Source organism: Rana temporaria, chromosome 2 (genome assembly GCF_905171775.1).
Source record: "Rana temporaria chromosome 2, aRanTem1.1, whole genome shotgun sequence".
In the NCBI taxonomy this organism is placed as follows: Eukaryota; Metazoa; Chordata; class Amphibia; order Anura; family Ranidae; genus Rana; species Rana temporaria.
In genome coordinates this window covers 36,071,933-36,090,204 of record NC_053490.1, presented here as the reverse complement: position 1 = coordinate 36,090,204, position 18,272 = coordinate 36,071,933, and the positions used below count along the sequence as shown (strand labels likewise).

Sequence of the window (18,272 nt, the reverse complement as noted above, 5' to 3'; positions counted from 1 at the left end):
CCATCACCATTTATTGGCCTTCAGTAGGCAGTACAGGTTGTGGTGTTGGACTACCGAATAGCTGCAGTGGTTCCTAAGCCTACTAGGTTGCAGAGCTTAGCATTAAATAGTCCAGGCCCTGTCTACAGCCCAAATCCTCAACTTCCATAGACAGAAGTTAAAGTGTAACTAAAGAGACATTTAAAAAACAACCCCCCCCCACACACAATCAATAAATGGTGAATTACATTCTGTTCATACTCACCCAGTCACTAGGAGATTCGTTTTCTGCAAAAAAAACGAGTTGATCCTGCTGCTCGTTAGTTCCAGTTCATGTACCCAACTGCAGAGCAGTGTTGGCAGCCTTGCACATGCTCAGTTTTCAGTGAGTTTCTATGCTGAGCATTTGCTCCCCATCACATCCGAGCAGCCCATGTGACAATACAGTTACACATGTGGTCATATACACAGTGGTAAAAGTCCATGCCCGCTAACCAGCTCAACACAATAAAGACGTGATATTACATGTAGATTAATCGAGGCTTCCTCTTATTCCATGACACAGGCCCGGCAGAAATCTGCCCACACCATGTTATTGCCAGAAAAATTAAGATTTGATTTCAAATATATATTTGTACGACAATTTAAAACAGTTTATTGATATTTAAAATGTTACTCTGTACGCCAAAGGCTTTTTTATTTTTTTTAACATGTGAACAGGGTTCAGGAGCAGTGGCGGCTGGTGCTCAGTTTTTGGGGGGGTGCAAACGAAAAAAAAAAAAATGGAGTTACACTTACCGGTAACGTCCTTTCCAGTATTCTTTCAGGACAGCCACAACTTGAGATAGGCTCCTCCTCTTCCTTTAGGAAACACTGCACAGCCTTCAAAATCTCTCCTCCCCCTGCTAGACCTCAGTTTTTATACGAGCACCTCCGGTCCGCTGGGGAGACACAAGAACATGTTAGTAATCCATAGTTTAAACATCAATATCATACTATGTTCCTGGACTAAAAACCATTCTTCCAACTTTTCGGGAGGGTAACCAGGGCTGTCCTGAAAGACTACTGGAAAGGACGTTACCGGTAAGTGTAACTCCATTTTTCCCTATCCGTCTTTCAGGACAGCCACAACTTGAGAGGATAATCGAGTACTTACAATTTAGGGCGGGACCACGGCTTGCAAGACTTTTCTCCCAAAGGCTTGTTCACCTGCTGACACCAAGTCTACTCTATAATGCTTGACGAAGGTGGCGTAGCTGGACCAAGTTGCGGCTCTGCATATTTGATCTGGCGTCGCTCCAGCCTTTTCAGCCTGAGAAGTAGCCACCGCTCGAGTAGAGTGTGCCTTTATTCCTGTAGGGACTTCCCTACCAGTCAAGGAGTAAGCCTGCCCAATAACTAATCCAAGCCATCTAGCAATTGTGCGATGAGACGCTTTCTGTCCCTTTCTGGCCCCGGAAAACAAAACAAAGAGTCCGACTTCCTAAAACTCTGACTCAGCTCCAAGTATTGTAGGATGCACCTCCTAACATCTAGTGTACTAAACTTAAACTCCCTTTCACCTGAGGGATTGGAACAAAACGAAGGTAACACAACCTCCTGGCTTCTATGAAACTTAGAAGCCACTTTAGGCAGGAAAGCCGGATCGGTTTTAAAAACAACGCGATCCGGGAAAATTACACAAAAAGGAGGACGAATGGACAGGGCTTCCAACTCACTGACCCTCCTGGCAGTAGTCACTGCAACTAAAAAGACCGTTTTTAACGTTAAATCCCTTAACAAACACTTGTCTAAGGGTTCAAAGGGCAACCCTGTTAGCACCTGTAAAACCAACGATCGATCCCACTTGGGGAAGGGAGGTCCCTGAGAAGGTTTCTGTCTGGACAAAGCCCTAAAGAACCTGATGACCCAAGGATTGGAGGCTAGAGGGCTCTCTAGAAATACACGAAGGGCTGAGACCTGACTTTTAAGGGTACTCACTGACAAGCCTTTATCCGCTCCGCACTGAAGGAACTCTAGAACGGACTTGTGGCTTTGTGTTGGAAAGGAAAACTCTCAGCACCATGTATTAAAACGAAGCCAAACTTTTCTATAAATGGAACGTGTCTCCTTCTTCCTACTGTTAAGAAGGGTGGCAGTCAGTTTGTCCGAAAAACCTCTGGACCTCAGCAAGGACTCTTCAGTAGCCACGCCGCAAGGTTCCACCTGTGGGCGTAGAACTGGTCCCTGCGAGAGGAGATCCTCTCGAAGTGGAAGGAAAAAGGGAGGTTCTACAGTCAGTTGCTTGAGAACCGAAAACCAAGCCCTCTTGGGCCAGTGGGGCGCCACAAGGATAAGTGAGGTGTTCTCCAACTGAAATTTCCTCAGAACCAGTGGTAGAAGAACTGGGGGTGGGAAGGCGCAACAAATCCCGAATCGCCAGCTCTGGGACAAGGCATCTATCCCTCTTGCTCCCTCTCCCCTGCCCCGAGAGAAAAACCAATGTGTTTTTGCGTTCTCCCTGGACGCAAAGAGGTCCATCTCCGGAGACCCCCATCTCTTGACCAAGAGATGGAAGACCTCCTGATTGAGGGACCACTCGTCTTCCCTCAGTTGGCTTCGACTGAGGAAATCCGCTGTACCGTTTTCTATTCCCCTTAGAAAAACTGCTGATAAGGACATGGTGTTTGTTTCGGCCCAGCAAAAAATTCCTGTTATGGCCGACAGGGCTACACACCTGGTGCCACCCTGTTTGTTCACATAGGCCACGGCCGACGCATTGTCTGACCTCACCTGGACGTGGTGTCCTCGAAGTCTCTCCTGAAGGAAGATGAGAGCTAAACCGATCGCCCTCAGCTCCTTCCAGTTGGAGGAATGTTTCAGCTCTGCCGCTTTCCAAACGCCTTGTGCTGGAAGTACACCCAGGTGAGCCCCCCCAACCTCTGCCGCTTGCGTCTGTGGTAACAACCAGTGGAGACCGGATATGCCACAGACGACCCTGCGACAAATTGGTGATCTTCCTCCACCACCAGAGGGATCTCTTTACTTGACTTGGGACTTGTACCAGGACGTCTAGGCATTCTGAGCTGTGGTCCCAGACTCAGAGTACGAAGGCCTGCAGGGCCCGAAAGTGAACTCCTGCCCACTGGACTGCCGGCAGAGTGGAGGTTAACAACCCTAGTGTTGACATCAGGAATCTGATTGAAACCTGATGGCTGCCCTGGAGGGCAGCTACCGACTTGTCTAGCTTTAGAGCTCTCTCTAATGGGAGAAAGACCCTTAGAAGGGTGGAGTCCAGGATGTACCCTAAATAAGGAATGCGCTGCGATGGTATTAGGCTGGATTTTTCCAGGTTTAACAGCCAACCTAGGTCCATAAGGGTCTTTTTGTTTAGTTCCAGGTCCCTGGATAATTGTTCCGGAGATGCTGCAAAAAGAAGCAGGTCCTCCAAGTATGCTATTATACCGACTCCCTGAAGACGCAGAAAAGCTATAGGTTCCGCCAGGACCTTTATGAACACGCGGGGTGAGGAGGATAGACCGAATGGCAAGGCCTGGAACTGCAGGTGCACCACCGATGTTCCGATGTTCCCAAGTCTATCGCTGGCCGTAGAAACTCCTGAGACCCCCTCTGCAATTGGTAAGTGCAGGTACGCGTCCCTGAGGTCCAGGGAGACCATAAAGCAATTCTGTGGTAGCACCGTAAAAATTTACTCCATACGGAATCTTTTGTACGCTACTGACTTGTTCAGTGGTTTTAGGTTTAAGATTAACCTGTACTTGCCGGAGGGTTTCCTTACCACGAAAATATGGGAGTAAAACCCTTTTTTCCTCTTCCACTTTTGGGACTCTGCGAAAAACATTTTGGACCTCCAGATCCCTCAAGACCCCCACTAGAGCCTCTGCTTTTTCCTTGACTCTGGGAAGTTGAGTGACCAGGTACCTCTGCGGCGGAGGGGATGAGAACTCCAGGGAGTACCCCCTTCTTACTATCACCAAGACGTACCTGTTTGGGGAAAAGGACTCCCATTGTGGGAGGAAGGCCCCCCAACCTTCCCCCCACTCTGATCTGGGAGTCATTGTTTTTTGGGGGGCTGGTCAGGAGGGCGAAAAATCGCTCCTCTTCCCCTACCCCTGGGTGTCCAGATCCTTTTCTGAGTCTCTGGTTTAGGGACCCCTGTTGGTCTCTGGGGACGAAACCCCCTTCCTTGTAGTGGAGCTTTACGTTTAAACGGAAAAGGTTTTTTCTTATCCGCCGTGCGGTCTAAGACTGACTCCAGGTCGGGACCAAACAGAAGGTCTCCTGTAAAGGGAATCCCACATAACTTGGAAGCAATGTCTCCTGACCAAGTTTTGAGCCAGAGAGCTCTTCTGGCAGAATTAGCCAGGGCTGCTGACCTGACATGCGGACGGATTCCGCCGAAGCATCCGCAATGTAGGCTACCCCCTTTAAAATTGTGGGGAAGGAAGCCAAAATAGTGACTTTGTCCGTATCAGCTTCGATATGTTCTTGGATCTTTGAGAGCCAATGATCTAAATTACGGGCCACTACCGTAACTGCTAATTCTGGTTTTAAATTTCCAATTATGAATGAATGAATGACTTGTATAGCGCTACACATGCAAACTGAATCGCCTCTGGGCGCTTTTTATGGACTCCCAAGCTTTTTTCAAAAGAGAGTCCATCCTCTTATCCATGGCATCCGTCAGGTTGCCCATATCTTCAAATGCCAAATCAGTTTTCCTAGAGACCTGGGAAAAGGCTGCATCTAATTTAGGCATCTTATTCCAAACAGAAGTGGAATCTTCCGAAAAGGGAAACCTTCTCTTAAGGGACTGAGAAAAGAAAGGCTTTCTTTCAGGGTCTTGCCACTCCTTCTTAACAGTATCTACTAGAAGTTTGTGCACTGGGAAGACCCTGCCCCTGTGTTCCCCCAGACCCCTGTACATCTGGTCATGGAGACTAAGGCTGGGTTCACACTACTACACTACTTTCATCCTACTTTGCTCTGTGTTCAAGGTTTCCCTATGAGAGCGTCTTGTAGCGTCCTACACAAGTCGGTCCGACTTTGAAAATGCTCCCTGTACTACTTTTGGTCCTACATTGATCCTACTTCAGGCCCATTGAATATCATTGAAGTCGGACCAAAGTAGTATCCTGTTCATGAAAGTAGGATGGATGTAGGACCAATGTAGGATAAATGTAGGACCAATGTAGCAGAGCAAAGTAGGATGAAAGTAGTGTAGTAGTGTGAACCCAGCCTAAGAGGTTTACTATCTGTGTGAATGCCCAGGGTCGTGTAAATGGCACCTAGTAATTCCTCAACCTCATCAAGAGATAGCTTATACCTAGAAGACTTTTTAGACTCGCTGTCCTGGTCTTCTTCACCTGACTCTGCCTGCGAGTCGGATGCAACATTCTCCGACAAGGAGTGTTGCCCCTGAGAAGGGCCTGCAAAATCAACTGCCTCCGCTGAAGGATCAGGAGAGGCAGGTGCAAGACCCTGAACATCAGAGTGGGCTGTAACCTGTGTGGGTACCAGGGGGGGCTGCACCCTTTCAAACAAGGACTTGAGGAAAAGGTAGAGGTCAATTCTTTAACAGAAGCAGCTAAACTATCCCCCTGTTCTGCATCCCTTTCCCTGACTAGAGAATTTATGCATAAAACTTTCGTCCAAGAATCAGGAAGAGAGTCCCTACAGGAGGCACATTTTTTCTTAGAACTATGTGTCCTTCCTGTTTTTTCTTGGCTTTTTTCTAGGCTCTTCTGAAAATAGAAGACAAAAGGACCCCACACATAAAAAACACACACACACACGGTTACAACCCTCTGGGAAGCACTAGACAGACACTACTGCTAGGTGCCCGCTGCCTTTCCCTCCTCCCCCCCAACCACCAAGGGGAAGCAGAGGAGAAAAAAAGACATAGTCTAAGGTTTTGGGAAACCCTCCCCAGGAAACCCTTACCTTAGACTGGCTGGAGGTAGCGTCCCTGGTCAGGTCCCGTTCCGGAGAAGTCACCGACATTGTGAGGTGGTTGCGCTGTGTCTAACTCGTCCCAACGAGTATCCGACTCCTCCAGCAGGACGCGTGGGTCCCTATCAGCGCCGCGACCCGGAACCAGAAGTCGCGGATCAAAGGGAATCCTTTCCGAGGCGCACCGGAAATGACGTCGCCCGCCACTCGGCCCGCGATTTTCAAAAAACAAATGCGGCCTGTAAACAGGGCGCCCGGAGCTAAATTCCCCCGCCGCGGTCCTGTGGACACGATAGGGACCCCCCACAAGCCGGTTGCCGCGCTCGACGCGGATTGGGGTGGCGTTTTGGCGGTAAGTCTTCGCCCAATCTTTTTCTCTAGGAAGCCCTTGCCTCCCATACAGAAAACTATGGCCACAGTCCCCTGACTGCACTGCCCTGGTTCCTCAGCAGTGTCTCCCCACCGGAGGAAACACTAAGAACTGAGGTCTAGCAGGGGTAGGAGAGATTTTGAAGGCTGTGCAGTGTTTCCTAAAGGAAGAGGAGGAGCCTATTTCTTTAAGTTGTGGCTGTGCTGAAAGACGGATAGGGAAAAAAAAAACCCACACACCCCATCAATGGCAGCCTCACTGTGCCCATCAATTGCCACCACTGTGCCAGATTGCTTCCCCCCCGTCACTTATCTTTCTGGGGTCAGCCACCCTCCCTCGATGTCTTCTCCCGAGTCACACCTTCGATGTCGCTTCAGCCAATCAGGTTACCGGTAACCAGATCCGGTGAAATAGATTGTCAGTGTTAACCAGGGAACGCACACCCCGTGCGTCCCCTGGTTAACTATTTGGAAGCTGATTACAGCCCTCAGGCTGTAATCGGGAAGCCTATCAGAGCCGCTGGCTCCGATCGGCACTTCCAAACTAATGTTATTCAGATGTCCGGTGTTCTGCCGAGATGTGTCCCCCTGGTGGATAATGTCACCACTGCGTTGGTGCAGCGCAGTAGCAATTGAGCCGCCGAAAATTGCCGAATGTGAAGCAGCTGTAGACTGCGCCTGCGCAATGAACAGAACATTGTGACAGACGTTGCCCCAAGTTCTCAATGCTCGCTCCAGTCTGTAAGGATGGCTACAGCAAGGGGTGGATGTGTATTAGCATAATATCGTGTAAGGTAGTTTCTTCATAAAACCACCCCAATTCACCCGGCCCTTGCCATAGCCACAATACAATAGAATTACAGCCGCCCCTTGCAGAGTGGAACGAGCATCAGGAGCGTGCCGTGTACAGGCGATTGACAGCTGTGTTTATCTTCGGAGGTCCGTTGTGCTCTGTACTGCGCAGTACAGAGCGGGCAATACCCGCCGGGGGACAATTCTCGGCAGGACACGGCGCTCACCATGGGGCCGGCCACCTGAATAGTGGGTGGCAGCGGCGCCAATACATAGAGATTCATGCATCGCATGAATCTCTATGTATTGTAGACTTGAGTGACGGCGCAGGAAAGAGGGGGCGGCGCTCCTGCGCCCACTATGGATGCACCGCCTCTGTGGGAGCATGCTGCACTCAGAGTGCAGGGTTCAAAAATTAGTTTTGCAGAAAGTGCGCTTATGAACCTCCCTCCGAGGCTCACCTCTGCACCCTTTTTTCACAGTTTACCTCTGCAATATCCCCCCCCCCCCACTCTCATTAACAGTTAACTCCGAAGCCTTCTTTCAGCTCCGATCTCGGCACCAGCTCAGCTATCACCTTTGCACACATGATCCTCCCCTCATCTGTTCACCTCTCAGTAGCAGCTTGGCCCCTGCGCGGTCTTTCGGCTGCGCCTCTTCCCCAGTGGCCAGCACATGTTTTAAACGGCAGCAAGTTCGACCAGCAGGGGGGGCCAGTATCCGGACAGATGGCCGAAGCTCAGCATGGGATACACCTCCCCTGCAGTCCGTATCACACTGTGAGCAGACAGCCGTCCCTCCCATGTCCCCGCTCTGAGCACCGGGCTGGGAGTATTTTGTTTAGAGCTGCTAGAAGAAGAGCGCTGTGTTACGAGTAAATGGTGATAGACACAGGGCTGCTGTCAGATTTGGCGGAACTCTATTCCGCCATGTGCTAAAAAAAATGGCTTTGCGGGCTCCTATGCTACATGTCCATATACAGGACAAACAATGGTGTTTCCCCCCCCTACAATGCAAAGATGGTTGAGAACACATTTTAGATTTTACAATAGATTTTGCCCATCATCATATGTGCAACTAATGAAGATGGATAAGCAGAACCCCAACCAGTTTGCATGTTAACCCTGTGGGTTTCCTCCCACAATCCAAAGACATGGGTATGAATGCGAGTTTGAGACCTTAGACCAGGGGTGCCCAACCAGTGGCCCGCGGAGCTCTCCGATGTGGCCCGCGACCTCCTGCTCTGGGATGGCAGGTTGGCAAGCCCAGATTACAGGTTGCCTAACTACCATGCCAGAGCATCAGTGTTGTGAATGAAGCCAGCGGTAGAGAAAGCAAGCAGCTGCGGAGCAGACCCGCATAAGCAAATGCTTCCTGTATAGCACCGCCTCCTGTCATAGATGGAGTAATACCAAATGCACTCTGCCTGGGACAGCAAGTTTATTACTAAAATCACATTGTATATATGGACATATCTGTTGTGCAGTTTTTACTGGGCTGCTTTCAAACTGATCCGCAGGTGTAGTTGAGTGCACCTGTGGCTTACCTGCACTGAGCCATAGAAAATGCATCAAACCCACAAGTTAAACCAGAAGGTGCACCACACCTGCAGGATATAACAGAATTATATGTCAAAGTACAGCTAACCTGCAGGAAAGCCACAGTGTACTGCGTTGCATCCATGGTGTGGGTAGACCACAGACCATCAGTGTAAAAGTAGCCTTAGGCCCCTTTAACATGATCTGTCTGTACCAATCGGACCCTCCGTTCACCTCTATGGAGCGACAGATTTACACAATCTTTTGTCAGTTTACAACTGCCTATTTCCAATCCGATCTCCAAAAAATAAATAAATAAAATAAAAAAGGGGGGGGGGGGGGGGGGGGATCCTTCCCCTTCTATTTGATCAGATGAGAGGGCCCATAGAGTAGAGTGGGCTGTGTCTGTGTCCGCTTTGCAAACGCAGACCTGTCATCTGCTCATTGTGGCCCGTGACTGTTTACCAAGTCGCTTAAGTGGCCCTCACTCTTCAAAAGATTGGGAACCCCTGCCTTAGACTGTAAACTTCTTAAGAGCAGGACTGATGCAAGTCGCTGTGAAACTTGTTGGTGCTATACAAGTACAGCGGAACCTTGGATTACGAGCAGAATGCGTTCCAGGAAAATGCTTGTAATCCAAAGCACTCACATATCAAAAAGGAGTTTCCCCATAGAAGTCAATGGAAACCAAGATAATTTGTTCCGCATTGACATGCAATACCGCATGTGGCCAGAGGTGGGGGGCACCGTAGAGCCTCGGCTGATCTCAGAAACGGAGTATTTCCGAACCCCTCCGAGTGTCACCGACGCCCCCGCACTTCTGGCCAAATGCGGTACTGCACACCCCATTAGCTTGAATTCTGCTAGTTTTGCGAGAAAACACTTGCAAACCGAGTCAGGATTTAAATAAAACGCGTTGCTCGTGATTCAAAATGCTCGTTAACCGTGTTACGCGTAAACTAAGGTTTCACTGTACCTGTAAAAAAAATAAAAATTAAAAAATATCTGAAAACGGCAGTCTGCAAAAAAAAAAAGCATTCTCCATGCAATAAATCAAATGAATGAACTCTCAAGCTGTTGCTGTGTGCTGCCTCCTAGTGGACAGAAAGCTGAAGGGTCATTTTTTTTTTCTACTCGGGAAAACTGAAAATTTCAGGATTTATATAAACATAGCAAAGCACATTCTATGACAAAGACTTAAAACGTTGTACAAACCTGTCCAGGAACGGGCTGCTCTGTAACGCGAGCTCTCCCCCGTGCTCTGGCTCTGGCTCTACCAGTCATCTTTCACCCCTGTGGAGAAAAAGACCAAAAGTAAAAAAAACTTGGGAGGTGGGTCAGTTTGGTTATTTTTAGGAGTTAACATTTCTTTAGGCTGGGTTCACGCTGTTGCAAAAGTGCGAAATCGCATGTTGGTGTGCAAGTCATTCCTAAAGTGCACCCAACGCACCTGCACTACAACACACCACAATGTAACACCTGGGGGGGTTGATTTACTAAAAGGGAAATCCACTTTGCACTAAAAGTGCAGTCGCTGTAGATCTGAGGGGAAGCTCTGAAGTTAGGGAAAGCTCTGCTGATTTTATCATCCAATCAAGTGCAAGCAAAAATGCTGTTTTTTTTCCTTTCATGTCCCCCTCAGATCTACAGCGACTGCACTTATAAGTGCACTTGTAGTGTAATGTGGATTTGCCTTTCGTAAGTAACCCCCCCCATGTGTTGTGGGGAGCTGCATCACCAAAGATATAGTGCATAGTACCATCTGGATGCATAAGGCAGCCCATTCAAAAAGACCATCTTATTACAGTGTGAACGCAATCCTGAATGGACAAAAAAATAAATAAAAAAATCCACACCAAAGTCAGCCCGATTTATGGGGTCATAATGTGAAAGATGATGTTACGCCGAGTAAATAGATACCCAACATGTCACGCTTTAAAATTGTGCACACTTGTGGAATAGCACCAAACTTCAGTACTTAAAATATTAAAGCGCCACCTATGGAGATTTTTAACAAGTTACATGTTTAGAGTTACAGAGGAGGTCTAGTGCTAGAATCATTGCTCTCACTCCAATGCCGCCTCAGGTCCTCATTGGATAGATTAATTGCAGCAGGAGCCATTGGCTCCCATTGCTGTCAATCAAATCCAGTGACATGGGAGCCAGAGGGTGGGGGTGAGTCCTGCTGTCGGAAGCATGCCCGCACAAGTGCCCCCATGGAAAGTGTCTCCCTGTGAAGGGGACGCGAGAAGAGGAGCCAGGTGCGCCGTGGGGGGACCCCAGAAGAAGAGGATCAGGGCTACTCTATGCAAAATGCACAGAGGAGGCAAGTATATGTAGCACCTTGCTCCCGATGACCAGGCGCCATGTATAAATTTAGTGGGTGTCTGAGCTGGTAGTTAATTAAGGCTAAATCAGCCTCTGTTCTGGCTATGACTGTGCTTGGAGGGTTTTCCCATTGTTTGCCTGTAGGTGGCGTTACCACCACAGGACAATGTTGGAACACAGGCAAGCCAGAGTGTATTGGGCGTCTTTCCCCGGGAACAGCCCAGTGGGAGTGGTCTCCCCGCTGGGCAAGGAAACTAAAGGGGTTGTAAAGGAAAAAGATTTTTTTCATAATAAGCATCCTTTACCTGCAGACATTCCTCTTTTCACTTCCTCATTTTTCGTTTTTGCTCAGAAGTTGCTCTATTTCTTCTCGGTTCTGTTCACTTCCTGCTTGTCTGATTGTTTCTGACCACCGTGATGGGAGGCTTTACTACGGTGGTCAGTAACGTGCGCGCCCCCTCCTGGGAACTACATCTGTGCGTCAGGACGCTCTCTACGTGTTAGAGACTTCAAGGAGGTGTGAATTACTGGGCGTGCTGCAGTTCATACTGGGAAATGTAGTTCTTACATAAACGAGCGCCGCAAACCAGGAAGTGAATGAGAACAGAAACTAGAACGCCAGAGGTGATATGAAGGAATTTAATAGGTATTTAGTCGTTTAACAGAATCATTACAATATTCTGTCAGTCTACCTTGCAGACATTAATTTTAGGCAAAACATTTTTTTCCTTTAAGGGGCAGACGCCATTTTCTGGGGTTCTTTTGCCTCGTGGCCCTCCTGGCTCGAGGTATGTGATGGTCCAGTTTCAGCCTGGGACCACATTGGCCCGAGGCTGCAATTCCACCAGGTAGGCCCAGTCGTCTTGACTGGGGCCTGCACTTTGAAGGTGATCCTGTGCCGTCTGTCCTGCGGGAGGAAGCCATTCAATGGAGGAGACCAGGGGAGGACCGAGCGGAAGGCTGGTATCTCAGGGGAGGCCTGGTAACTTGGAGGATGCACCGTATTCTATGATGCCTTACAGTGTTCCTGGGTCACTTAAAGGCTCTAAACTGTACGGCTGGAGGAGATCCGGTTACTCAATCCTGTGGCATTGGATTCAGGAACACTTTATTTCTATTTTCAAAGAAAGGTCTGTGGCAGAGACTGTATTCTTTTGTGTCCGTGCATCATCCCGGCTGCTAGGCCTATCCAGGTGAGCAATACCCACTTCTGAGGAATGCGGTGAGTTGACTTTTGAAACCATAGAAGTTCCCCAGTGATCTGCATCGTGTGCCTGAACCTTCTGGCCCTCTACACAGGGTTTGACAAATTTGCTTGGAATCTAGGAGCCAGCTAAAAAAAAAAGTTAGGAGCCAGAAAACGCAACCCGTCCTGATGAGCTTGCGCGCAGAAGCGAACACATACGTGAGCAGCGCCCGCAAATGTAAACAGTGTTCAAACCACACATGTGAGATATCGCCGCGATTGGTAGAGCGAGAGCAATAATTCTAGCCCTAGACCTCCTCTAACTCAAAACATGCAACCAGTAGATTTTTTTAAACGTCGCCTATGAAGATTTTAAAGGGTAAAAGTTTGTCGGCATTCCACGAGCGGACGCAATTTTGAAGCGTGACATGTTGGGTATGTTGGTTTAATCGGCGTAACATTATCTTTCATAATATTAAAAAAAATAATGGGGATAACTTTACTGTGGTCTTTTTTAATTAAAAAAAGTGTAATTTTTTTACAAAAAAAAAGTGCACTTGTAAGACCGCTGCGCAAATACGGCGTGACAGAAAGTATTGCAACGATCGCCATTTTATTCTCTAGGGTGTTAGGATAAAAAAATATATATAATGTTTGGGGGGGGGGGGGGTTCAAATTAGAGGGAAGAAGATGGCAGCGAAAAATAAAATTAGAATTGCTGTTTAACTTGTAATGCTTAACTTGTAATACAAACGGCTCACCACCAGATGGCGCCAGCTCACAAAAAAAGTTTTTTTTGCCCACCTTCCAAGCCAAGTCGCCAGGACACTATTTCTAGTCGCCATGGCGACCGGGATTTGTCGAGCCCTGCCTCTACAGGTTTGTCTAGAAATAAAAGCCAGAAAAAAAAAAAAAAAAAAAAGATTTCCAATTTGTGTGGACACTGAACTCTCATCTCATCCCCTAGGTCGGGGATATGCAATTAGCGGACCTCCAGCTGTTGCAGAACTACAATTCCCATGAGGCATAGCAAGACTCTTACAGCCACAAGCATGACACCAGAGTCAGAGGCATGATGGGACTTGTAGTTTTGCAACAGCTGGAGGTCCGCTAATTGCATATCCCTGCCCTAGGTCATCAACCCTGCCCTACAGGGCCCACTAACAGGCCAGGTTTGCAAGATAACTGAAATACATCACAGGCGATATCATTTGCTCCTCAGTGATTGCAGTATTCTAGACAGCATCTCCTCATGGTAATACATAAAACCTGGCCTGTTAGTGGGCCCTGTAGGGCAGGGTTGATGACCACTACCCTAGACAACGAAGAGCGAGGTAATGTGCAAGGCCCAAATCTAAACCAGCAGCTCCTACAGGGGTAGTGCCACATACATACAATACATATACACACATAAAAAAAAAATTAAACAGGGGGGGGGGGGGGGGGGTCGAAGCTTTACAATTACTTTAAGGTTTCGAGGCTGACGTTTGGCAACTCGAACCTTTAGCTACCGCCACACATTTTTTTCTATGGGATTAAAGTCTGGAGACTGGCTAGGCCCCTACGGGAAATTAATGTGCTTCTTGAGCCACGCCTTTGTTGTCTTGGCCATGTGTTTTGGGTCATTAGGCTGGAATACCCATCCATGACCCATTTCCAATGCCCTGGCTGATGGAAGGAGGTTCTCAACCAAGATTTGATGGTACATGGCCCCATCCATCATCCCTTTGATGTGGTGAAGTTGTCCTGTCCCCTTAGCAGAAAAACGGGATGGTGTTCTTGGGGTCATAAGCAGCATTCCGCCTCCTCCTCCTGATCCCAAAGAGCTGGATTTTGGTCTCCTCTGACCGCAACACTTCCACCCAGTTCTCCTCTGAATCATTCAGATGTTCATTAGCAAACTTCAGACGGACCTGTACATGTGCTTTCATCAGCAGGGGAACCTTGTGGGCTCTGCAGGATTTTAGTAGTGTGTTACCAATTGTTTTCTTGGTGACGATGGTCCCAGCTGCCTTGAAATCATTGACAAGATCCTCCTGTGTAGTTCTCGAGCTGATTCCTCACCGTTCTCATGATCATTGAAACTCCATGAGGTGAGATCTTACATGGAGTCCCAGACTGAGGGAGAATGACAGTTATTTTGTGTTTCTTCCATTTGCGTATAATCACACCAAATGTTGTCACCCTCTCACCAAGCTTCTTGTTGATTGGTCTTGTAGCCCATTCCAGCCTTGTGTAGGTCTACAATCTTGTCCCCGACATCCTTGGACATTTCTTTGGTCTTGGCCATGGTGGAGAGATTGGAATCTGATTCATTGCTTCTGTGGACAGGTGTCTTTTATACAGGCAACAATATGAGACTAGGAGCACTCCCTTTAAGGCCCCTTTCACACGGCGTCAATCGCCGCTATTTTTACCGGCACTCTACCGTAATTTTTTGTCGAGGCATTTGGCCGATAGCGGGGAGCTTTTAACACCCGCCGACAGCCGAAGCAGCGCTTTACCGGCGGTATGGCAGCGCTGCCCAATCATTTCAATGGGAAAGAGCGGAATATACATATCGCTCCAAAGATACTGCTTACAGGAAATGTTTTAACGTCCTGCCAGTGCATCGCTCCAGTGTGAAAGCACTCGGCCCCCCCCCCCCTTTTTACTTATCTGAGCCCCGAATTTTCGTGGGCACGATCCCGCATCGCTTTCCCTATGGCTTCTCTGGTCTACATTGCATAGATTGATAGCAGCACAGCCATTGGCTCTCGCTGCTGTCAATCAAATCCAATGATGCGGCCGCCGGGCCGAGTCATACCCTCGGCGTCCACTCTGTGCAAAGCGAACTGCACAGTGGAGGCAAGTATGATATATTTGTTATTTATAAAACACACACACACACACACACACACACACACACACACACACACACACACACACACACACACACACACACACACACAAACCTTTAATAGTACAAAAACAGCAGATGATCACTACTATAAAAAGAGGTTATTTATACTTGGAAACCGCAAATGTAATTTGTGTGTGTGTGTGTGTGTGTTCGTGTTTTAATTGTGTCATATCTACCGACTGCTATCCCATATGTAAACTGCAACCTGCATAGGTGCGAATTAGGCCCTAGTGCTAGTTCACGCTAGACGCAGTTCCTTTCAGTTACGTGCGCTTTTTTTTTCTGCACAAAATGCATGCACAGTGTTTTCCATGTATTCCAATGGCTCTAGTTCACACTATGCAGTCAGTTTCTGCACAGTGTCAACTAGAGCCATTGGAATACATGGAAAACACTATGCATGCATTTTGTGCATTAATTAATAAAAAGGGAAGAGCGCACATAACTGCATCTGTGTGAACTAGCACTAAAATGAATGCTTTCACACGGCTGTCCGATCAAGTCTGCCTGTCCGTTTCAGGTGGACCAGATCAGACCCTCCAGTCTCCCTTATGGAGCGTCAGATGTCAACAGTGATACAGTATGTCCACGACACCCACTGCTATCTGATCATGTCCGCCAAATCCAGGCGGATGGGGGTCCTATTTTCCATCCGTCTGGCGGATCAAATAAAAAAAAACAAAAAAAAAACCCACACGAACAGGTGGTCCGTTATCATCCGATCACCTCAGAGGACAACGGGACTCTGACATGTCTGTCTCTGTACAGTGAGCAGAGTGACCCATCATCCACCTGCTCAGCGGATCAATCCCCGCCGAGCATGCAGATTCCATCAAAACAGACCCCCCCCCCATGTTAAAGGGCCCCAAGAATGAATAAGCTGAAGTATAATAGAGGTTTGCTTTTGGGTTTAATAATCGCATTGCACTTCAAAAGCCATTTAGATGGGGAGTGTACACCAGTCGTAGTGTTGAGCAGAATACGCCATATTCGATTTCGCGATATATCACGAATATATAGCCGAATATTCAAGAAATATTCGCTAAATTCGAATATTCGTGATATTTTATGCAAAATTTCGCTATTGCGAATGCGAAAATAATTGCGAAATTTCGACAACTGCGGTAGGAGCACTCCGATTGGCTCAGAATATTCGTGATATTTTATCAAAATTTCGCAAAATGCAAAATTTATTGCGGAATTTCGACAACTGCGGAAGGAGCCCTCTGATTAGCTCAGAATATTCGAGATATTTTATCGAAATTTCGCAAAATGCGAATGCGAAATTGATTGCGGAATTTCGACAACTGTGGTAGGAGCACTCTGTTTGGCTCATTATGAAATCGAATATTCCTGATATTTTATCGAAATTTCGCAAAATGCGAATGCGATATTTATTGCGGAATTTCGACAACTGCGGTAGGAGCACTCTGATTGGCTCTGATGCAAAAGAAGGGCGGAGAAAATAATCGCGCAATATTCCTATTGCCGAATATTCGCATTGCGAATATTCGGCAATATAAAATGATCGCTTCAGCTACTCGGCCCAAGGTCTCTAATCATACCAGCAATGCTTTTAGACGTCGATGGAGATCACTAGGATGTGATCTGTTCTAAAAATAAAATTGAAAAAATCAGAATATTCGGAATAGCGAATATTGACCGCGAAATTCGAGATATTCGCGAATACTCGAATATGCCATATTCGAGCCGAATATTCGCAATACGAATATTCGTGAGCAACACTAACCAGTCGCAGGCACAGCAAAAACAATCACCACCGCCATGTTCGGCTGTGATCCGTTACAATGCAAACATCAGTATGGCAACTACAGGGTTAGAACATACAATGAGGAGGCGACAGATCACCTCACAACCTGGCAAATATCAGCACTCATCACTGACAATTGCAGGATCTGCATCGTGCCAAAGTGATCAATGCAACTGAGGTTTCAATGGCACTTCTTGCCTCAGCATGTGAAGAGCGACAAAATAAAGCGCATTTCACCCAGAGTGATCTATAATACAACCTCCTGCAATAATACAATTTTGGATCCCACTGATCAGCTCAATATACTGCCTGAAATGCTGAGGCCTTGTTCACATGTGCTTCAGGCTACAGAAGGGTGCAACAAGCTTTTGCAAATCATTTTAAATACTTTGGACATTCCTTTGTTAAGACCCCTTTCACAAAGAGGGCGTTTTACAGGCGCTATAGCGTTAAAAAAAAAAAAAGCGCCTGCAATCCACCCTTAAACAGCTGCTCCTCACACTCCAGTGTGAAAGCCCAAGGGCTTTCACACTGGTGCAGTGCGCTGGAGGGGCATCAGAAAAAGTCCTAGCGGGGGGGGGGGGGGGGATTTAAAGGACACACCGCTAGTGACCAGATTTTTTAAATGAAATCCAGGGACATTTTTTTTTATACTAGTAATGGTGGCAAACAGTGACTCTCTGCCCGCCTCACAGTCTTAGGCCCCTTTCACACCAAGGAGTTTTTCAGGCGTTTTAGCGCTAAAAATAGCGGCTAAATAACACCTGAAAAAATTCTGGCCTGCAGTCTCCAGTGTGAAAGCCTGAAGTCTTGCACACTGAAGCTTGCGCTAGCAGGACCGCTCCAAAAGTTCTGCTAGCCGCATCTTTGGAGCGGTGCGTTTACCACTGCTGCCCACTGAAATCAATGGGACAGCACGGCTATAGCCTTTCTCCGGGGCTAAAACCGCACCGCTAGCAGCCGAATATCACAGCAAAAACGACGGTATAGCGGCGCTAAAAATAGCGCCACTATACCGCCAGCACACCTCCCGCACCCAGTGTGAAAGGGGCTTTACTCTCCGGGCCTCAGCTACTACTGGGTGGGGAGCGGAGGAAGATTACTTTGCCAGGGAAGGCAAGGAGATAGGCAGGTGGCTGGCCGGGACTTGAGCCAAAGTAGAAGAACATGCGAGCGGAGATGAATGGGCACGCCCCGGAAACTGAAGAAATATTCCCTCCGCTCTGACCAGCACATGATCATCAGAAAGGGGCACAGATAATGGAAAAAAATACACCCCCCTAAACTAGGGCTCTAAAGGCCTATAAAATAATTCCATCCCCACATCAAATACATTCATACAGTACTTACTATAGCTCTCCTTGTGAGGCAAAGTATGGAGTTGCTGCAGAGTAATGGTGATGCTTCTCTAATCCCTCCAAAACTCTTGGGTGTGTCTTGGACTTCTAATTACAA

General features: G+C 47.7%; 1 protein-coding gene across 4 annotated transcripts in view; it reads right to left on the bottom strand.

Annotated features, from left to right (window-relative positions):
- Positions 1–18,272, bottom strand: part of LOC120928948 (piwi-like protein 1) — a 114,162-nt gene that overhangs the window by 70,106 nt on the left and 25,784 nt on the right. For 2 of the 4 annotated variants that reach the window (XM_040340059.1, XM_040340062.1), the window contains exons 1-2: positions 18,168–18,242; positions 9,846–9,923 (exon numbers count right to left, since the gene is read on the bottom strand). In XM_040340059.1, coding sequence (XP_040195993.1) covers positions 9,846–9,914 — 69 coding nt within the window. In that variant the 5' untranslated portion in view covers positions 9,915–9,923; positions 18,168–18,242. Of the gene's footprint in view, positions 1–9,845; positions 9,924–18,167; positions 18,243–18,272 lie in introns of those variants that run through there. The other 2 variants (XM_040340061.1, XM_040340060.1) reach the window with 1 other exon arrangement.